At 40.2% G+C, this 21,442-nt stretch overlaps 1 protein-coding gene across 1 annotated transcript in view; it reads left to right on the top strand.

Moving 5' to 3' along the window:
* tbkbp1 (TBK1 binding protein 1) overlaps positions 1-21,442 on the top strand; it is a 75,185-nt gene that overhangs the window by 30,650 nt on the left and 23,093 nt on the right. The window contains exons 2-5 of the mRNA XM_063482591.1: positions 6,463-6,724; positions 13,369-13,494; positions 17,369-17,473; positions 19,861-20,008. Coding sequence (XP_063338661.1) covers positions 6,479-6,724; positions 13,369-13,494; positions 17,369-17,473; positions 19,861-20,008 — 625 coding nt within the window. The 5' untranslated portion in view covers positions 6,463-6,478. The remainder of the gene's footprint in view (positions 1-6,462; positions 6,725-13,368; positions 13,495-17,368; positions 17,474-19,860; positions 20,009-21,442) is intronic.

Raw genomic sequence — 21,442 nt, 5'->3', positions numbered from 1 at the left:
ATATCCAGCCCTAGTGAGCAGCCTAGGCCCGACAGAAGTGGATGTAGCTGTGGGTAATAAGAAAAGATGAAAAGAACTATTGATAACTTTTGTGTTAAGTTAAGGCCTGATCCGTCTGAAATTCATAGCCAGCTCTGACACGGAGCCATCAATCTTTGAATGCTGAAAAAGCAGCAGTGTATCCAGAAAACACATTATATGCTGTGATAAATGCACTGCCCAAGTGTCCCCTCTCCCCACTGCCTTTCAGCAGCAGGCAGCAGCAAACAGGTCGTCAGGCCAAGATGATGATTAAGTTTAACATTTTCTACAATATTGACAAAGCACTTTAAGCACAAGTTTGTTAGTTAATAATTTAGAAATGAATATTGTCTGTATGGACTTCCCCCCCCAAAGAAAGTGCACATGTAAAACTGCGGTGTTAAGCGATGCAGTTGAAAAATTTGAGTGCGCCTAACTTTTGTGCCCATGTCAAAAAGTTAGTCTAGAGCCCTGCTCTAATGGATAGCTTCTTGGTGGGATCTTGTAGACCATTCTGCTAAAGTTGTAGTATTTTTGGCTTTAAATGGATTCTTTTAATTCTCCTAAGACTGCAGAAAAAGACCAAGTAATATATACTTCTCTCTGAGTGTGTATTTAAATTTGTGCTGCAGTGTCCGCTGTGTGAATGTGATAACATTCGGTTTCAGACGTGAATCACGCTGGAAGAAAATGTCAGCAGACCAGAACTTATCAAACTGTTGTTTAGGTTATTGTGAAATCAAATAAATAATAGGGTAGCTCATAGAAACACAACACAGACATGTAAAGATGAACACATTAACTGCTTAGTTGTCGTGACTTTAGACTATCCACAGCAGCAGTCTGTGGCCTTTTTAGTACTGTGACATAGAAAGATGGGAGTGGTGATTTAATCTCTGGAGAGAACGAAAGGGGGACAAGGAGGGAAGAGGGAGAGAAAAGAAGAGTGGGGGGAGGTAGTCTCTGTGGAACAGTGTCTGCCATGTGGCTTCCAGGTAATGTATGACTTCTTGCGGTAATCACTGTAATGAAGCAGGGAGCTGGTTGGGGGAGAAGCATCTGACGTTATGCCTGGAGTCCAGTGGGGCTTTGAGAACCTCAGCAAATGAGCCTTGTGGTCCGAACAAGAGACAGAGAGGGGATAGAAGAGTGGAAAAGAGGGGACGGCATGAAGATATCAAAGGGATATTTTGAGTAGAGGAGCTGTGAGTGTGTATATGTGATAAATGCATCACTGTGATAAATGAGAGGAGCACAAAACACAGATGTTCCCAAGTTCTGGTCCTTTACCTATTAGAAGACAAACTGATCATCGTCCACGGCACTCTCTGTGCAACCGAGAGGAAATTATTTTCTATGCAAATTACTCAGATATCCACGGCCAGCACATAATTCTTTTCAAATTTATGGCATGATTTATGTTTTGCACGGGTGCTGAATATAAATATCCACATGGTGCTATAATATCTTTTTTTTTTTTTAGATATGCAGCCTATATGTAGGCAGATCGTATATTTTTATTGTAAATAATTCCACCCAATACTACGTGGTGAAAGTTTACTTTGTTGTAGGTTCGTTTGGTTTAAATGTCATTTGGTAATCCATCCTGCGGTTGTATTTTTATAATATATCACCATCTTGCCATGATTTATTCAAAGTGCCTTACCAGGCTGAGCAAAACAAATAAATGGATAAATGCATAAATACATAGAAGCAGCTCTTCCAGATATTAACATGTTGTTCTTGCTGGGGATTAGTTTAAGACAACGTGTGAAAATGGAGAACAATTAACCGAGCTGCGCTAATGGAGAGTTTAGTAGCCACAGCGGCTGAACGAGCTTGGATGGAATCGGCATCCTACCTGAGTACTTTGGATCGCATCCAAGAGCTCATGTTTAAATGAGAAAAGAAAAACTTGGCCAGCCTTCCAAAGCAAACATGGACAGTTTTGTGGTTAAAGTTGTATTAACTCTTTTGGGTCACTTGAGGGCAGTAGAGCATCCTACCAGTACTACGTTTTTGTTGTTGTTGTTGTCAGACACTGCTGGCGAAATAAGAAAGAAACAACTCACACACTCATGGTGTCCGAAGACCAGGACGTTATTACAGTCCCATCTGAGAGACATAATGAGGTTCCACCTGTGCCAAATATATGACCTCTGAACATGTGACGTGACATTGTTCAGTGTTTTTCTTTACCTTGAAAGTTAATGTGACAAATTCTTTTGACTAACTGATGATCTGTGTTGATTCTTAGTTAACTTTACCTCTGTTGTGTTGTCCTGACAGATCATCAGATTTCGCTATTATTGACTATCTTGTGCTCATTTCTTGCCGTCCAGTACTGCAAATAAAAACGACTTGGGATTTCATATATACTTATGGACACAGCAAGAATAAATTTAACACTTTAACAGATCTTTTTAAACTATAGACAGTATAAAAGACAGTGTAGCTACCGTAACATTGCCCATTGGTTTGTGACGTCCCATTTCTAATCCTTGGGACAAACAATTTCAACGTTGCCATCTTTGTATTTTAACTGGCTATGAAACTACACACTCATTGGCTAATGGCTTGCCAATCAGCAAGTCATCAACCAATGGGCATGCCCTAGATAATCGGACAAAAATTTACATAATAAACTCGTCATGATCTCTAAAGGACTGCTACTAAAAGAATTGGAGGTTTAAGGCACTTCTGCTTCATTTTTCAGACCCAGAAGTTACGTCCATCTTTAGTAGAAGCTGTAGTGTAAAGAAAATCCAAAAGATATGCATCAGATTTATGACATAAATAGCTCAGTTGTTGGCAGTCAGACTACAATAAGAAGGAAATACACATAAATATAACATTCCTAACAACAGATTCAGGTGGCACTAGGATGTCAGAGCGCATCAGGACAACAATAGTTTCCAATGAGAACACATAATGAAGAGTTTTGAAGTACAGTTCAGACTACAAAACCAAGCTGACTTTGTCACTGTGCATGTGAACAGAATTTTAGCACCAACAGAAGCTAATAACACATGAGTTAGCCGCAAGATTGTTAGCCAGAAAATTGTGCTTGTGTATTTGTTTTGCCATGGATGTCATTCACTGTTGGTTAGGCTTAGGCTCCAACATTCCATGTATGAGCTTAGGAGAAGAGAGAGGATTGGGTTGAAAAGTGCCCCTTTCCAAAATGAAATGCTCACATTTGGCACCTAACAGTATCTAGTGCATTTAATAGTGATGCCAAGAGGTTCTGGCATTGTCACTCATGTCTGGGACACCAGTGATATAAACCGAACAATACAACGTGAGTGTTAACAAAGACTTACCTACTTTAATATAAACATATAGCAAATGTAGTACTCACCTGAGGTTGTGTCTGAGTCCATTTGATACACATGATATATACACTCTTAAATTAGATCTGTTTTTGTCTGTGCCAACCTTTTAGAAAAATATCCGTCTCTTCGGATAAAACGTACTATATAAGAATCATCCAATTTACCATTCATACAAACTGAGCTGTATGTTGCTCTAGAGTTGGGTGACATGAGAGGTCACATTTTTTCATTAGAATTTTTACGGCTAAAACAACAATACCGATTATTGCAGATTTGCAGTTTTAAAAACATTTCTGTCATGGTTAAAAGAAACCAATCGCTGTCTCACCAATATTTCCATTTTAATGGTATTCTCCCTCTGCTCCCTTTTTTTGTACAAACTGTTTATCTTTCCTCCTGCTATATGAGACACCATGTGCAAAGATATGATATTAGAGTGACGCAGTGTTTGCCAGAGTAAACTGCCTCAGACTTGACAGCATGATGTCAACACAGTATACATCACAGAGCCTTAATATCTTCCCAGCTTAAACACTACTGTCCAGGCAGTTGGCAGGTGATGGGCACTGCTTGATCAAAGAGGCATTTTTGTCCACGCGTGCATTTTACTCGGTGGGTTTTTTTGTGTGTGTGTGTGTATGTGCATGCCTGCCTGTGCTCGTGGGAGTGCTTTTGGATCATCCCGTTAGACCAGCGAGGAAAAGAGCCGTAGATTGGCTGAGGCTTTATTCCCCTCTCTCTTGAAACACAAGGAAAATAGCACCGTGGAGGAAGGGAGCAGATGAAAATAGCTCAGTGGGCAATCGCTGACTCACAAGGCAATGCTGGGAGTCAGGAAGGCATCCATTCCAGTATACATCAAATCAACTAGCTGTTGTGTAACTCCTCTAGTACCAGTAAATCAAACCACTGTTGCTACGTCTAGTATGACTTTTGTGCACTTGTGCCCTTTGTAGCGGAATTAAAAGAGGATAGTGACATCACAGGCGCCATTTATCACTTTTGACAGCCCGGCCCAGAGTCTTCGGGGCAGAGGAGGGAGGCCAGCGTGGTCAGCTAGCTACTCTGCTCATTCATCATGCCACTCAAGGAGTCTAGGCTGTCAGAGCTCATGTTTTTTTTAAGTACTGTGAAATGGAACAAGAGAGCAAACCCAACTCATATGCAAATTATACTCTGATTAACATATCAGCTACAGTACATGCACTGGTTATTCATGCACCCGTGAGGGACTTCTTGCCAAAAATTAAATGCAAAAGACAGAGGTAATGAAGGCCAAAGGGTTCATGAGATTACGTGTGCTTTACTACTAATAATCACAGTTTTGTACATGTAAGCATCATATCCTGGTTAAGCCTGGAGAAAAAGATACAAATCCGACTTCAGAAAAGTGTATTTAAATTGGGGTGAGTGGCTAATTGAACTCAGGAGATACAGAGAACTTGGGAGGCTGAATAGGCTGAAAACACCAGGCTGGCTTCTGAAAACATTTTATCACCACAGGTGCTTGTTTGCTTTGTTAAAGAATATCCGCAAAAGCAATTCACTGCAAATTTCTGGCCCTAGCCGACTGCTGCTTACCCTTCAGACCCACAGCAATCTAAATGTTCCCAACAGAAATGCCCTTCATAAATTAAAATGTTGACATGTTATTCCGTACAGGGAGAGCGGCAGCATTAACTTCTCAGATGTTTTTTGTTGAGTGGGATGTTATGATTGATGTGTCCCACCCTTCCCTCCTTTGTGACTGGAGAGCTAAGTGAAAAGAGACAACGAGGAGCACAGCGTTTTATCCAAAGATGAACCTTGAGTGCCATATATTGTAAAATCACAGCGGAAAAAAAAAAAAAAAAAGGGAAATAAAAGACAAGAACAAGGGCAGCGTTTGCTTCGTAGACTTACATTATATAATACAGAATATTAAATGAAAAATATAAGTAACGAAGACCCAAAATCACAATATTAAAAAACAATGCTGAAGTCATATTAAAACACTGTGTAGTTATCCTGCAGGCAATAACAAAGCAGGCACACAACAGGAAAAAAAGCACAAAAGTAAGCTGTTATTTTTAAATGGAAGTGATGGAAAGATTTTAAACAGGCTCAAAGAAACAGTGATCCATCTCAGCCCTCCAGAGACCCAAAGTCTGGGTGAACACTGAAAGCTAAGTGCCATTAAAAACACACATATATGGATGGGCTCAGCAATTTGAAAATATTTGGGAACCAGTGCAGTGGATTGTCTTTATCTGTTGGCAACACTATGGAGTCTAATCATATTCTAACAGGGTACTTTTATGCTGAAATATGTTTGATTTTACAGAAGAAGAAAAAAAAAATCTTTCGAACTCATGATCTAAAGCTGTGCTCTGACTTATCTAAAAACCGTCTACGGCTTGCTTTCTCTTTATTTCATTTCTCTCAGTTTCTTTGTTTTGTACCTTCAAAACCTTCTGATTGCAGACAAATGATTTGTTCAAGCTAAAACACGTTAAGATCTCCGTGTCTTTCCCTCACCTTGTTATCCAGAGCAAATTTGCATCTCTTTGTGTCCGCTGCACTGACCTGATATGCGGTCACGCTGCTTCTCAAGTTTGCTTCCCTTCTGTGAGAACGAGACTTTTGAATCGCAGAACGGGGCAGTGAATAATCGGGTAGCTCTGTGTGTACTGGCCTTTTTCTTCTTTTTTTTTGGCAGCTTATGCGTAAGCACACCCGATGTGATATTGTGGCTAACTGGATCATTGCACCTACAGTACATCTGAACTCCTAAGACACAGTAAGCCATCTCTAAATTTCACGTGCCCCTCAGTCATCCTCCCGTGTCTCTCGGTACCCACTGTGCTTTTGAATATTTTACATTGTGTGTGCCAGCAGTCCGACTGCTCTCGGTAGAAAACTGCTTTGTTCTTTTTTGTTTGTTGCGAGTAGCTGACTGCTTGATGTTTTTTGGATTGCTGCTGTAGCACCGAGAGGCGACCCCAGCCAGAGTTATGAAATGTTTCTTTTTTAATTACTTTATTTTTGGATGGTACAATTAATTGAATGGAAACAATCTGGCAGTTTAATAATTAATAAGCAAATATCTGTCTCTGTGTGCCCTCAGCTTGAAGCTCTGAGTGATGCAATCTCTGTTTGGAGGCGGAGGGGAGCTGGGGCTGCTCGGTGGAGGCGGCGACGCAGGAGGCCTGAAGGAGGATGGCTGTGGCAGCGTTGCGTGGCGGTCTTCGCCGCTGCCCCATGATGAAGTCTACTCAACCTCCCACTTCGCCCTTATCACCGCCTATCAGGACATCAAGACCAGGCTGGCCTGCCTGGAGCGGGAGAACACCAGTATCAAGAGGAAGCTGAAGATCTATGAGATCAAGGTGAAGAGTTTTTCACTCCTAATGTCAAACATTACAGCAAATTCAGACTCGCACAGTTGTTTTTGACCTTGTTGGTATCAGACAGAAAAACTGCAGTACTGGAGAGGATGAGGCTAATGTGTTTTTTTTATTTTATTTACTGAAAGTTGCTCAAAAGGGGAGACTGCTGTCCACTCACCTTCCATTTTATTGAAGTAGTGAGATTGTGCACAAAAAAGATGAAAGAGGGAGCTTTCATGCTCTGTGATTGGTCGGCTTTGATCCTTGGCTAGCTGGAGAACGAACATTAATCTGAAAAGAGGGAATTATTCTGTGATATATGGCACAGAAGGCGAAATTTTTTTCCTTTAAATAATACTAAATGACATTTGTAAACATGTATCAGAGCCTGAAATTAATTCCAAATATTTGTCTGTATGCACTGAGCCCTTGCATCTAGAAGGTTATATCGATCCAGATTAGTCTGTGATCATTTCTTGAGGACATCAACATAACTTCAGTTTGATATGTATTTTGCTTTTTCTTGTATTTGTAAGGAGCAGTTTTGTGCAACTTTTACGTAATCCCGAACTAAATCCACTCACATTACTTAACTAGCAGAGGTGTCAAAAAAATCATAGGAGACCAGACGAGCTGAAGACCTCAGGAGTTTGTCTATAAACACATCACGACAAACTTACAAATGTTCAGCTGCTTGTTCACGCAGATCTCTAATCAGGCAGTCCAATGGCAGCAGCTCAGTGCATTTAGGCATGTATTGTAGAGTATTGTTGCTGAACCTGCCCATCTTTCTATGACACAGTGCACCTATCTCCCAATGCTCGCTTCCAGCAGCATGTCACAAAGCTCAAATCATGTCAGACTGGTTTCTTGAACATGACATTGTGTTCACTGGGCTCAAATGGCCTTTAGGATGTGGTGAGACAAGAGATTTGCATCATGGATGTCCAGCTAGCAAATCTACAGCATCTATATGATGCTTCCTTGTTGCACGGGGTCAAACGCAGCACTAGTGAGGTGCAACTACTGAGGTGGCCTGTGAGTGTACAGCTAAAGGAGCCTGAAATAGATAGAGATTACTGACAAAGCAGGAAGATCACAGGCTTCAGAAACTTGATCAGTCGTTCGACACTTAAGACTTAACTTGAAGGGCAGTGTACGACACATGCTTCCTGTCTGCTCACTCGCTTAAGAAAACTTAAAACCCCGTCAGAATTAACAGGTATCACAACTGTGGCTTCCAGTGGTGTCTTTATTAACTCAGGCTTTCTGCTTCAGGCTCACATAAAACGCAGCGTTTCATACATCATTTCACTTTTTCCATACAAAATGGATGTCAGTCAGAGGAACATTTCATCGGGAGCTAAAAGGAAACTATCGCTACAAATCAGGCATGAAAGCAATGCTGGCAGAAAACAGTCAATTTTGTATATTTTTAAGTTTATATTTTTAATTCCCCACTCAATACGCTCTCGGTGCTGGCATTTACTTCTAAGGTGACAGCTTGCATTAGAGTTGTTAAATTTGATATGTTTAAACTTCACAAGCAAGAAAGAGATGTGGAAATCACACATTTATTTTTATTGACTGAGTTTTCTTTGATAGGCTACAGTAATCGAATTGATTCTCATATCTGTGTTCTGTTCGATGAGTTGCATAAAACACACTTTGCAGTAAATCTGAACCGAGAATAAAAGCATATTTATGCATATTTATTCATGCATTTTCTGTGCCACCAAGTAAAGGCATGTAAATTCCCTGTGTCAACGTGACGCAAATAGTGTGTGCTGCAAGGCTTCGTTCAATAACATCACTAACGTATGGCTTTACAGGTTTGCATATAAAACATATCCCATACCTCAGTTTAAGTGCTCGCTGTCACTGACAAAACTGGGTTGATTAAGTGCCTGAATGTACCCTATTAGCGCTGAAATCTACTGGGATTCAGCAGAAGGGTTGTGACAAAGAGTTCAAGCAAAAACGTCTTAGTTTCCAAAGATAATGTCAGAGACAGTAAATATTTCTGCACAGCTGGACCTGCAACTTTGTCGGTGGATATCAAAGCAGTTCTTGGTTGGGTGAGAAAGCTGGTGAGGCAGAAATCCACCTCGCAGCAGTGGTTGGACCAGCACGTTGATTTAACGGGGAAAGGGAAGGCAAATGAGCGTAAAGGAATAGCGTGGGAGGACAGAAAATGAGGAAAAATGGGAAAAGAAGTGGAAAGAAGGAGCAACATGGGCGGAATCATGCGTTGATAGACACGGAGAGAGGGTGAGAAATGAAGGAGTGAAGGGAGATAATGATGTACGGAGCAAGGGAGAGATAAATGGTTCAAATTAAGAACACAGAAGGATTGGAGAAAAAACACTCCTACATTGTGATCATCATTAGTCTGTGGTCTACTTATTCTAGAAATAATATGGCTATGAAGTAGTGATGTATCTGAATTTCCCTCAGCCTTTACTGCCTAATTCTCCTTCAGGTACACAAGGACTTTTAATAAGCTGTACTGCTTACAGTATTGGAGAGCATCATTAACAGTGTAGCTCTTGTTCTGCTGCATGTGAACAGAGAACAAAATGTTTTAAATGACTGAAAAATTGTGAAAGAGGCTGCTGTGCTAATGAAGACAGTTCCAAAAAGATGCAAGCTGTTGCAGTATTACGAGCTACCAGGGAGAATTTTAACCTTCAGCTATGTTTGAGTTGGCTGTCTGTGCAAACTCCAGAAAGACTCCAACCCGATATCACGGCAAAGGGTGCAACAGACATGCCGGTTAACCGTGCCCGTAAAATGGGCACACGTGCAGATGTTGCATTACCAGCAGGGGGAGATAATACATTTAAAGCCAAGAAGGCGGTAGTGAGCAAAAAAGTGCATTCCCGGGTACTAAATTACCAGAAACAATTAAGCTAGGCGGTTAATATGTATTTACATGTAAATGTGGTAATAATGTTTGTTTAAACACTTTCCCACGATTACTTCTGATTGTGTGTATATTACACGTTTTGCCGTGATACCAGGTTGAAGAGTCAGGGTGACATTCTGAATGAATTTTGTTGGCTTTTCTGTAATTTATTGTTTGCAAGAGATACAACATGTTGTGCTGGAAATGCATGAGAGGGGTGGCAGGTATGGAGAAGTAAAACAGAAGTCCTGCATCATTCAAGTGAGGAGCTGTTGTTGGAGGCTTCAGGCCTCCACATTGCTGTTGACTTACTCTCAAACTGTGGTTTGTTCAGGGCCCTCTCCCAGAGAGACAGATGTTGATTTTGGAAGAGCAGGTGCAGATGTTTGCTGTTATGAGTAGAAGCTGTCACACCTGTGCCTATGTAAATAGAACATGTGCCTTTTTTCAGCTTTGAATATTTAAGCATCGCCCTCCGGAGCTGAGAAATGAAGCTAATGTGGAAGTGCCAGAAACTTTAAATTCTTATAATGGACACTTGAGGGGAGTCAGTTTCCACAGACTCCCGTATTAAAATGCCTGGTTTTGCAGCATGATGACTCCAAATTTGAAACTCCATCAATATGTATGGAGGGCAGGAGAGAGGTGAGAGAGTGAGAGTCTACCGCCATCTGTGAAACATGGTGGAGGCTCTGTCATAAAGTACCATTAGATTTTGAGATCAGATCCACCGTTCAGTGCCATCTGAAGAGCATCTGACTCCTAAACAATACATTAATGTATTTAATGTTTTGCCCACATAGGTCCGCTTGGGACAACCTTGTGCCTGCTTTTTGCTTTATATGCTGTATTTCTATGTATGTTTGCACATGCAGCAAAGTATACACTGGGGATTATGATTATCTGTTTGGTATCAGGTGTTGCAGAAAATTGGAATGAACAAGAACCAAGCATTACTAAAGAAAGGAGGAAGCAACAGAGCGGAAACCAAAAACCACGGCACGAATACTGTTTAACACCTGATCCAGCTGTTATCCAGCTGTTATCAGTTACAAATTTCTGGAAGACATTTTAGTAGTCCTAAGTGTAGCTCAAGGTTCCTCAGCACAGCTGCTGCAATGATACAAATGGAAGTGGGGATTTTTTTGTTGCTTTGTTCATGGGTAAATCAAGGTTGTTGTCGGCGTTCCTGATGCTCAGCGGCGTGAGAATACTTGATGCCCTCTGGGATTGCCCACGTTGGGAACATTTACTGTTAAACTGAGCAGAGAGAGGTGTTGCACTAAATGGAAAAGGGTTGTTTGCTCCTCGAACAGACATTGCATCAGCAAAACAATGACTTCACACAGAAAATGAATAGCCCTCTGAGCCTATGGTAGGCACTTTAAATGTAAATGTGTTCATTTAGGTTGAACGACACACGCAGTTATATAACGTGTATGTTTCTATCAAAGCATTCTGGTAACTACAGGAGTTCAGGACCGTGACCACGGACACTAGAAAACAATAGTAAATGTAATAAAGTCCATTAACTCCTTTTCTAAAGTTATGATGATGTAATAAATCACACCGGCATAAATTCAGCTACATATAATGAAGTTATTCCAGCATATTTTAAATGTAAGCGTTGTATTTGCTAAAATGCCGGTTCTCTGCCATCCTCTATTATTTCCTTGCCTGTGTCTTAGTAATAAAACTAGCAATTTCTATGTTTTTCACATTGTCAACAAATCACATCCAAAGACAAATCAGCACTGATCCAACGAGAAGTATTGTGCCTGATTCTGCTGTTCTTAAAGAGCTCCATTGTTGTCAGAATTTATTACTAACACATCAGTGAGCCTCGCTGTTGCACTGGGTGACATATTCCTTCATTACCATGAGCACACTCTGCAGTTTATTTTGAGTCAGTCTCGCATACACGATTCTGCAAGTCGAAATACTCATTATAGCAGCAAATGTGTATTAATGCAACGGTGAAAATAGTGCCGATCACTAGCAATTTACTCCTGCCTGAATTATGCTTACTAAAACCTGCAATAAACAGGTGTTTTAAATAATTATTATGCTTTTCTTCTAAATGAAACTAGATGTTTGTCGCTCATTTTTTTTGATAGGTCTTTAGTAGAAGTGCGTGGGAAATTGTGGGCTTCACAGTGGGGAAGTACGAGAGCACTTGGACAGACTGAGCGTGGTGGCTTTTGATCTTTCTGACAGGCATAAAAATATAGGAAATTGATGGTTTTAAGTTTTTAAAAAAAGAAGAAGACTTTTTTGGACCTAAAAGTGACCATATGAGAGACAGAATGTGAAAACCTACGTTTATCCAAGAAGCAGATGTCATTAATCTGTCTTTGTTTATTTTTTATACATTTTTTACCTTGTAGATGTCAATCTATGTCCATTTGTTAAATTATTGTAGTTTAATAATGATGGAAACAGATAAATAGTCACTTGTAGCGTGCTCATAAATGATTAAACTTCTGATAAAGAAACTGTCAATTGCAGTCCACACAGTGTTAACGCCACAGGCTAAAGACAAACAAGCCACCTGCATCACTAATGGGGCAAATTTCATTGGTTAACTGACCACCTCAGAGGTGTGTGTGGGTTTTCCCTCATACCTGAGAGGTTTGCTGGATGTGGAATTGAGGCAAAAATAATGTATTATTTGTAGTTTATGCATAACAAAGTGTTCAATAAACTACATTTTTAGGTTTTTAGAGATATTTGAAGACAGTGAAGGTGAGATATCAAACCCCAAACAATCAGACAATACCCTATGTGCAAGCACTTGGCGACTGTGGGAAGGAAAAACTCCCTTTTAACAAAAAGAATCGTCTGGCAGAACCAGGCAGCCATCTGTCAGGACAGGGAGACTGGTTAATAAGCAACAGGCCCTCAAAACAGGAATAAAACCTTCTTGGACTTGCAGTTTGTTCAATCATTACATGTTAGGTGAAGCCTAATAGAAAGCTAGTAGGGCATGCTTTTCAAAGCTGCCACTCTCCGCCCTAAGGATGTGTAACTTTAACTTTTTACGGAAGTTGAATTTATATTATAATTGGATTTATAAATAAATTCACACCCTCAGAAGTTGTTATGAAGAAGAAAGTTAGAAACAGAGATGAAAACTTTGTTTTTAGGCAGGCTGTAAACTTGTTTGTTTTTGTTATAAAGCTGGGCACTTTAACTTGGGAGTCTATGGCGACTGACTTGCTTTCCGAGCCACCATCTAGTGGCTATTTGAGGAACTGCAGTGTTTCTGATTTAGGCACCGGCTGCTGTTTGCACTCATCTGAGGGATCTTAAATTACATTTTTTGAAAGGGTGATTTTTAAAAAGCACTTCATCATTCTCCAACTTTTTGTCGCAAAACATGAGAAGATGGACAAACTTAGAGATGGATAGGCTGACCGACAAAGCTTAGTCATAGGCCCTCCCCAGATTTCACCGTGTGGGATGAAATTAGGAAATATGACTGGAACAACTTGACATGGAAATTCATAAATTAGTTTAAAAGCTCTGAAAAATACCCCCTACTCCCCAATCCTATGAGTGATATCTGGGCCAAACAGAAGCTGCAGCTGATGTAAGATGAATCATTAATGATCACAGTGTGGTCTCATGAAAAATTGCAGAATACAGCAGCAAAAACAAAAATCAAAACCAAGCAAACAAAAAATATAAACAAGCTCAATGTACTTTTGTCTTCTTGTTTACTTTTCCTCTGCAGTTCCCCATGATCAACGAGTTTGGTGAGGACACTAACTCCTACTGCTCATTTGAGAGCAAAGAGACGGCGATGCTGCACTCAGAAAACGGCAGCCTGCAGCAGAGAGTCAACGCCCTGACCCACGAGGTAAGAGAACAGACAAGACAACAAAAAGGGGAAGGATTGAGATTGGGGAAAAAATATGGGGGGAAATCCATTTTACAATATGTTCTTTTTTTTTTTTTTTATAACTGGATGAAGTAAAAAGCTTATCACACTCTCAAATTCTGCAGAAATCCTCCCTTCCGGTGAATTAATTGAATTAAAAATGAATTGAGGCCAACTCTGGTGGACATATACTGAGACATGTCCAGAACTAATTAAGTACTAAAGCTGCTGCACGAGCAAAATTACTCATATTGGGTGTTTTTAAGAAGCCGTTCAAGGAGCGGTGTGACACAGGATTTTCATGCTGGTGCTCTATTTTGGTGGCGCGGTATAACCGGGTCTAAACCTGGCTACAGATGTGCTTATCGTGTTAACCTTCAGAAAACAAATGCTAAAGAAGGCGCGCCTTTTTACAAACACACAGGCATCACACATTTTTAAATTAGTGCACGCATAATGTGTGCACGCTGCACACAAGCACTAATTGTGGACTTTATGTGCTCCCGCTGTCCAAAAGCTTCTGGAGTGAGAGAGATGAATGGCTGTGCCCGAAATGTGCTCGGACTACTTGTTTCTCCTCACTTGTAACTCTCCTGTTTCAAAGTCTGTGAGAACAAGAGCGTGGGGAAATACAAGTGAGAAACGACTGACACAGGAAGGCCGTGGTAAAACTGGTAGCAGCAGCGGTAAAAAGAACTACACAGCAGAACAAAGGGAAGGAAATGGTTTATGGGAGCAGCATAAACGATTAGCGTGGGACATACAAGGTCATGGGGCGCTGATACGATGCAGTCAGAGTGATTAAAAGGGTTCATGGCTCCACGAACATGCTCTGTTGGTACAAGACCCTGACCACAACCACCTATGCATGCTGACAGGCACAAACCTTATATTTTCAATTAAGTGGTGACCTCCAATAATCAAAGGCAGGTAGAGAAAATTGAATTACTGTACAGCCTATAAATTTATAGTTTCATTTATCATCACACTATCATGTGAACACTCGCTTTGGGAACATAATGATGCTATCTTATGCTTTTTAATTTTTTTCTGCCCCCGTTTTGCGTATAATAATAATAATGAGCTATTCCCTCATTGAACCCACATACGCACGCTCTGAGACACTCAGGGTTTTTTTTTTTCAAACTCCTACAAAATCTTTTCTTTTTATTTCACCTTTGCTTTGATGTGAGGAATTTTTTGTCCTTTACCTCTGAAACCAAATATACATAACTGTACTTTCATCACAAGGTCTGTAATTTCTGTGTTGGTGTTCCTAATATTTTGTTTCTGACTTAGTCTATTTTTATTTGAACTTTTAACCCTTTCCTAAACATAAATAAGCAGTTTTAGTGTCTAAGCAAAATGAAAAGCTATATCTGAAATTATAAATTTTATGCTTTTGCCATTTTTGGTTTCATATGGGACACAGACCCAAGACTCTGGGTTAAAGTCCTGTGTTTGATCCTTAAAGCATTAGTTTAAGTGGACTTTAATAAAATGTCACTTTCGTCCACTATAAGAAGAGTATTAATGTGTTTTGCAGACAACAAATCATAATGCGTGTCCATTTTCTATGATTATTTGGGCTTCTCTTGCAGGATCCGGGCACCTTGCAGTTGCTAACCTGCATTAGTGGATGGCACAGTTAGTCCGTGCAGTGATTTCCATGACAGAAGCATGCCTGTTTTTAATGCAATGCTGCCTGAGGGCACAAAGATCACAGGGATCCAATTCCGAATATCAGCCTGCACAGATATTTCTCCAGAAAATCTGAATCTTATTATGCACTGTATCATGTACTGTAGGTGATGAGATATTCAAAGTCTTTCCAATTTTAAGTCAAGAAACATTATTTTGAAATTGGTACAGAATCTGTAGATGCAGTTTGCAGATTGTTGAGCCTCTGCTGGTGTTCACTTCTCTTTTTATACCCAACCATCTCTCTGACCTGTTGTCAATTAACCTAATTAGTTTTAAAAAAAAATTGTTCCTTTTAGTACTGCTAACTTTTTCAGTCCGCATCCCATGAACTTCAAAAATACCTGATATTTTTCTTGTGGTACATTTTCTCAGTTTAGACATTTGACATGTTTTCCATATTCTATTGTGAATAAAACATAGGTGAGATTTGCAGATCATTGCATTAGGTTTTTAGTTATGTTTTACACAGCATCCCAAATCTTTGGAGTTAGGTTTGTTTTTTCTAGAGTTAGAGGTGAGGCCATCTGTCCTCCAAATCGAGTCATGCAACAGGACAATGATCCCAAGCACAGCAGAAAGACTGAAAAAGGGGAAGGTGTTGCAGGGGCCCAGTCAAAGTTCAGACCTCAACCTCACCGGACTTTAAGAGAGCTACAAAATAAATGCCTTCAAACCTGAAGGAACTGAAGCAACACTGCGAAGGAGAGTGGACCGAAACTCTGCCTCAGTGATGTGAGAGACCAACAAAGTCATACAGAAAATAATTACTTCTTAAGTTATAGCTGCTAAAGGTGCTTCTACATCGGGGTTTTTCCCACCAGACTGCAGAGATAACTTATATTTGTGAGTATGTTTGATTTAAGGATGCTGTCCCTTTAAACTGCAACTGTACAGCTCTCCAGGTAACCAGAGTTTTCAGCGTTTTCTCTCGTGATAGCACTGCCTTCAGCTACTGAACAAACCAAACTAACCACAGAAGGCTTCTGCTCTTTAAAGCCACAGCACACCTAAAAAAACTAACATATATGATCTTCCTCTGGCCCGGAGCGCTCTCTCTCTTTTTTAAATATCACGGAACCGCATAGCACCACAAAAAGCGCATTTATTAAACTGCTGACAACAATGTTTTTGAGTTTATGGATGTATTTTTTCTTTTTTCTTTTACTGTACAGTAATACAGTTTTTTTTCCATTCAAGGACTCCACATTCATAACAAACAAACAAAACAATCTTGCACCTTTTCATCGAGATTCTCAGAGTATTGTATTCTTCCTTTAGTGCTATGTACTACTAATAACTGCTAACTGATTCTTTTATACCTGATGCTATTAATTACGAAGGGATACCAACTATGGAAAACAAACGATCTCACCCACAGTATCTACACTGAAGTGCAAATGTAAAACGTGATAATGAATATATCTCCTTATTTTAGGAAACCGTGCATTTGTGGGCCTCTCAGGACAGAAATCCAGCTCTGGAGTAATTCTGCTCGCCTCCGTCACGATGCTGTTGACAAGCCGCACACGCCTTGGTGCCAGTTTTTTTTTTTCCCAGGCATATGTTACCATAGACACACTGAATAGGCTTCAGTGCTCCACCACACAGCAGTGATATACCTCTTTGTCCTCTGTTTATCTCACTCCCTTGCCGCTGCTCCCACTCTCATTCTCTGCGTAGTCCAAACTGACCATATTTTTCCATATTCTCCAATAAAAGGCTCACTTCTGTGCCTTCATCTGCTTTGAAAATGTCCTCATTTCTCTCAATTTGGTGCATGTCACTGCCCTCAGAGCTGTCTGTCTTTATGGCATCCAGTGGCATTCACCCCTCTTATTATGCCACACTGTAAGAAGATTAGATCAGCGACATGTCAAGAAATCCTTCTTTTTAACACACTTGAACATCCTTGTTTTGGAGATGAGGCAGGCTCCGCTACGCAAACGCTGAGCTTTCAGGATTTCTGTGCCCCAAATTTGCTTGGTTACACAACAGTTTCTCAACCAACGCATTTGACGCCTCTCAGAATGAAAGCTGTACCCCCCTTTTGTTTGTTCTTTGTGAAGAAGTTTTAAAAGTTGGAATGAAGGGAAAAAAGTAACCCTTTTCCTTTTTACATTTCTTTCTCCTTTTCTGTATCTCGCTTCAGCTCCAGAAGAGAAAGGAGCGAGAGGAACAGCTGGAGGATGTGATCAAGGCTTACGAGAAGATTCACATGGAGAAGAACAACCTCCAGAGGGATCTCGACAAGATGGTCAGAGGCATTATTCAGTTCACTGCTCTGCGCGTTCATTATTTTGCAGTAGCTTTCTTTGTGAGACATATGGCTCATTAAGTTTCGCAGCTTCACATTCTGGTAACCGGGACCAAATTTAAAAAGTAAAACTCTTCATGGTTGACATCACTAAGACTACAGACAAATCGCAAAATTGAGTAAAGTGTGTGGATGGTGGCGCTGACTTGTGTGTAGTTTCATTGTTTATATGAAAGCTTTTATTTTAAAACTACAGATGTCTCAGATTCTGGAGTGCTGCATTGATCATGCTCTACTACATCATATACCATACTTTTAAGCTTTTAAAGAATGATCATCCGTGTCTGAAATGCAATGATTAGGACGTTAATCAGCATCAGTCCCGACAAAAGATGATCAAACAGAACAGATGAGGTTCAGATTTAAATTGAAAAGAAGAAGCAGAGTCAAGATCTGCTGGTGAAGACGACGGCTGGAAGGAGGAATGTCTGGAAACCCTTTGTCCGGTTGGGTCTGGCCGACATCTATCCCAGCCCAGTTCCATTTGAGGTCATTGTTTATGAATGGATATAAATTTTAATGGGTTAATAAAAAAGGTAAATTGTTGTCTAACAATTCCCGGTGGTTTTGAGATTAGATTACACTTCAGTAAGTGCGATTCCTAATCGGCTCTTGTCTGGATGCAACCAAAGCCGTTCAGAGCTGATTGGATAATGCACTCTGGACGACAGATGAGAAGCAGAAACCTACTGCTACTAAAAATGTACCTTGCAGACAGAATCCGAATAGGAGTAGGAGAGCAGACAGACTGACAACAGAAAATTGGGAAGATAGGATTCCGAATAAACAAGGAATAAAATAAGGAGGCAGGTGAATCTAATCAGTGGGACAAAAAAGTGACAGGAAGTAAAACAAGCTCAGAGTGATGACCAAAATAAAACAAAAAAATACAAGAACAAAGACTTGCAAGGAAATTTGGAAAAAGATTAAACACAAGGAAATATAAAAGAGTGCATCTACAAAATAAAGGCAAGATCCAAAGATATTGCAAACACCCCAAACCGGACATGAATATATGACTGAAAAAAATGTGGAACACGTGTAGTTACAAAAGTAAAACTTTAGTGTTTGCACTCATCTTGAATGAAGACACCTATTTAAACTAATAGCCGTCACCAAAAGCAAAATGCAAAAAGCTCACTTTACTTTTAGTACGTAACTGTCCTCAGAAATGTTTATTAATTATTATAGTGAGTGATTTGTCCTTGGTGTGAAAAAGTCATTTTTTAAAAGTTCTCCTCTAGCTCTAAACAAAACTGTGTTAAGCTGAAACAAAATCATATTTGAAAAGATTCTATTCTGTATTTCCCCAAAGAAAATAATCAAATTTTTTTAAACACAGCAAATCAAGGTTGATCCAGATCCGCCCGAAGCTTCCAGCTGAACAGATTGGCTGGCTGGTCTTCCTCTAAATGCCCTCTATGCTAATAAACCATCTCATATGAAGTGAAGTCCATCATACAGAGAAGCCTCAGCAGTTTCAGAGGTCTTAGTGATTAAGGGATAAAGTGCACCAAAGATGTTGGAACTGCTTCCTGCCAACAGCTGAGACACTGTCAATGTCACCTGAAGCTGCGGCTTGCTGTTAATTCAGCTCCGTCTACCTGTTGGGCCTCATTGACCTTTACCTTTCCATCCTTTCACTCACTTACTAACATAATATACAGAACTGAAAGTAAAGTGAGGATTCAGAAGCACAATACCATTAATAGTTTTTTCATAAGTTAATTTCAAAGGTGTGTTTTGACTCTAGAGATGCTTTTTTTCAAGCATATTAAAGAACGTGTCAGAGTTCTTCTGTGGATTTTGATGTTTTTGGTGTCGAGTTGAGGCCTCTGTGCTGACAACATCCACCGCAGGAGTCATTCTTCTTTATATTTCTAAAGATGCCTCAATGCTAAACACATATTGTATAATTTCCACCCATGTGCATTGTGAGGAAGTACGCAAATCACTTTTAAAACACATGAACAAACAAAGAAATCTTCCCTAAGTTCACACAGTCCCTTAGCTCATCTCCACCCCTGCTTCCCCGTTTCTAACCAACTAGTTGATGTCAAAAGAAACAAAAACTAAAATTGTGGCATCAACACAACAGAGGAATTATCTGCAAACATCACTGGGTAATGATACAAATACAAACAAGTGATAACCAAGAGTACCAAAAAAGCAAATGTTTCTTTAATCTCAGCTCTAACAGGTACTCTGGAAGTGTAATTTAAATGGTGTTTTCTCTATCCATATTTACTAAGTAACATTTTTAACCTAAGTAAATAGTTGAATCCTGGTGACTTTAAAGAAAGATTTGAATATGCGTTTGATTATAGACCAGTTTGGTGGAGAAACACGTTGAGCGGATCCTGAGCCTGGAGTCAGCTCTGAGGCAGAGGGACAACTCCCTGCAGAAACTCAACATGCAGCTGCACAGCAAAGACATGCAGTATCTGCAGCTCCATGCTGGCCCAGACGCACACAGTAAGTGATCCAGCACTCTTACTCTCTATATCTTCACTATGCATCTGTATATCTGATTTTGAATAAACCATATGAGCACTGGTGTGCATCAAATCAATAGTCGGATGTTTCAATAGAGAGAAATGGCAATATGGTGATCAGTTTCAACCACTCACACCACAAACCAAGGCTGAAATCACGATGCATTTAGGAACTCTGACCTAGAGTTTATGGACCCAATTATGGCAATTACAAAACCAGCCTGGTATGATTCAGCAAGCTTGTGAAAAATCGTGCTTATAAAGCAGGGAGTGCACTAATTTCTCTCCAAAAGTGCTCAGTGAATGGCTAAGTAGCTCTGGAAAGAATATGCCCCCATAGCTTTCTGAAGTTGGATTAGGATGCTTTGTGTCTGATCATTTCTGTAACTCCAGCATTCAAACTCACATCACGTTTTTTGTCTGGGTTGCTGTGCAGAGGTGAGAGGAGCTAGAGTTTCTGTGCTGCTGACCCAGCTTCATTGCTGACCCTCAGTTGGTACAAATGTTGAAGCCTGTTGAGGCAAATCATAAAAAATGAAAGCAACTCTCTTAAACAGAAGCAATGTTGATTTGCCTTTTTACATATAGCATCTGTATTTGAATCAAAGTGTAGCTTATCGTCTAGAAAGGTGCTGAAATATTTATATCGCTCCAGTCACATTTAAGGACTCCTTTTTATAGCCCCGCCACTGAGTGTAGCCATTCAGAACAACTGATTTTAGTCACGATAAATTGTTGCAGTAATTGGGAGAGCAGTGTCACGACAGGACAGAACAGAGTAGAGCAAGAGGCAGTGACAACAGGCCCTGGCCCTGATTAAGTGAGACACAGTAGGTACTGAGATAGAAATGAAACTCCACCGCTATAAGCCCAACTGTAGGCTAAAGGTTAAAGCAACTTAAACAGACTACCTGATGTAAAATTTGCCAGTAGGATGCATAGAAAGGTATCAGCTGAGCCATCGAATCAGCTGATAACAGCAGATTTACAGGGAGTGTGGCCTGACTTCTTCCTGATACATCCATCCATCAATCTATCTATTCTCTTCAACTTATCCTTATCGGGGGGGTTTGAGCCTATCTCAGCTACCATCAGAGGGGAGGCAGAGTACACCCTTGGCTCTTCTTACTGATTTAAAGTGTAAAAGAGTTTTTTTGTGCATTTTATTTACACAAACAAAAAAACAAGAGAACAGCTATCACTCTATAATATTGCTCAGCATTTTCCTGTTCATGGAGTCTTTGATCAAATCCAACAGTCTGTTTGAAAAGCATTTTAATTGAGGTCAGGTTAGACCGCAGCCTGTCAGAAAGACTCAGCCTGGACATTTTGTTCCTACTCCCCACTCACAGAGAAAAGAGACCTGTAATCTATGCGTGTGCTGGTGACTGAAATTCACTCATTCTGGCTTCAG

The sequence above is a fragment of the Pelmatolapia mariae genome, linkage group LG8, assembly GCF_036321145.2.
Source record: "Pelmatolapia mariae isolate MD_Pm_ZW linkage group LG8, Pm_UMD_F_2, whole genome shotgun sequence".
NCBI classification, from domain to species: domain Eukaryota; kingdom Metazoa; phylum Chordata; class Actinopteri; order Cichliformes; family Cichlidae; genus Pelmatolapia; species Pelmatolapia mariae.
Note: the sequence above shows the minus strand (reverse complement) of the source record. Positions and strands in the feature narration are given on the sequence as shown.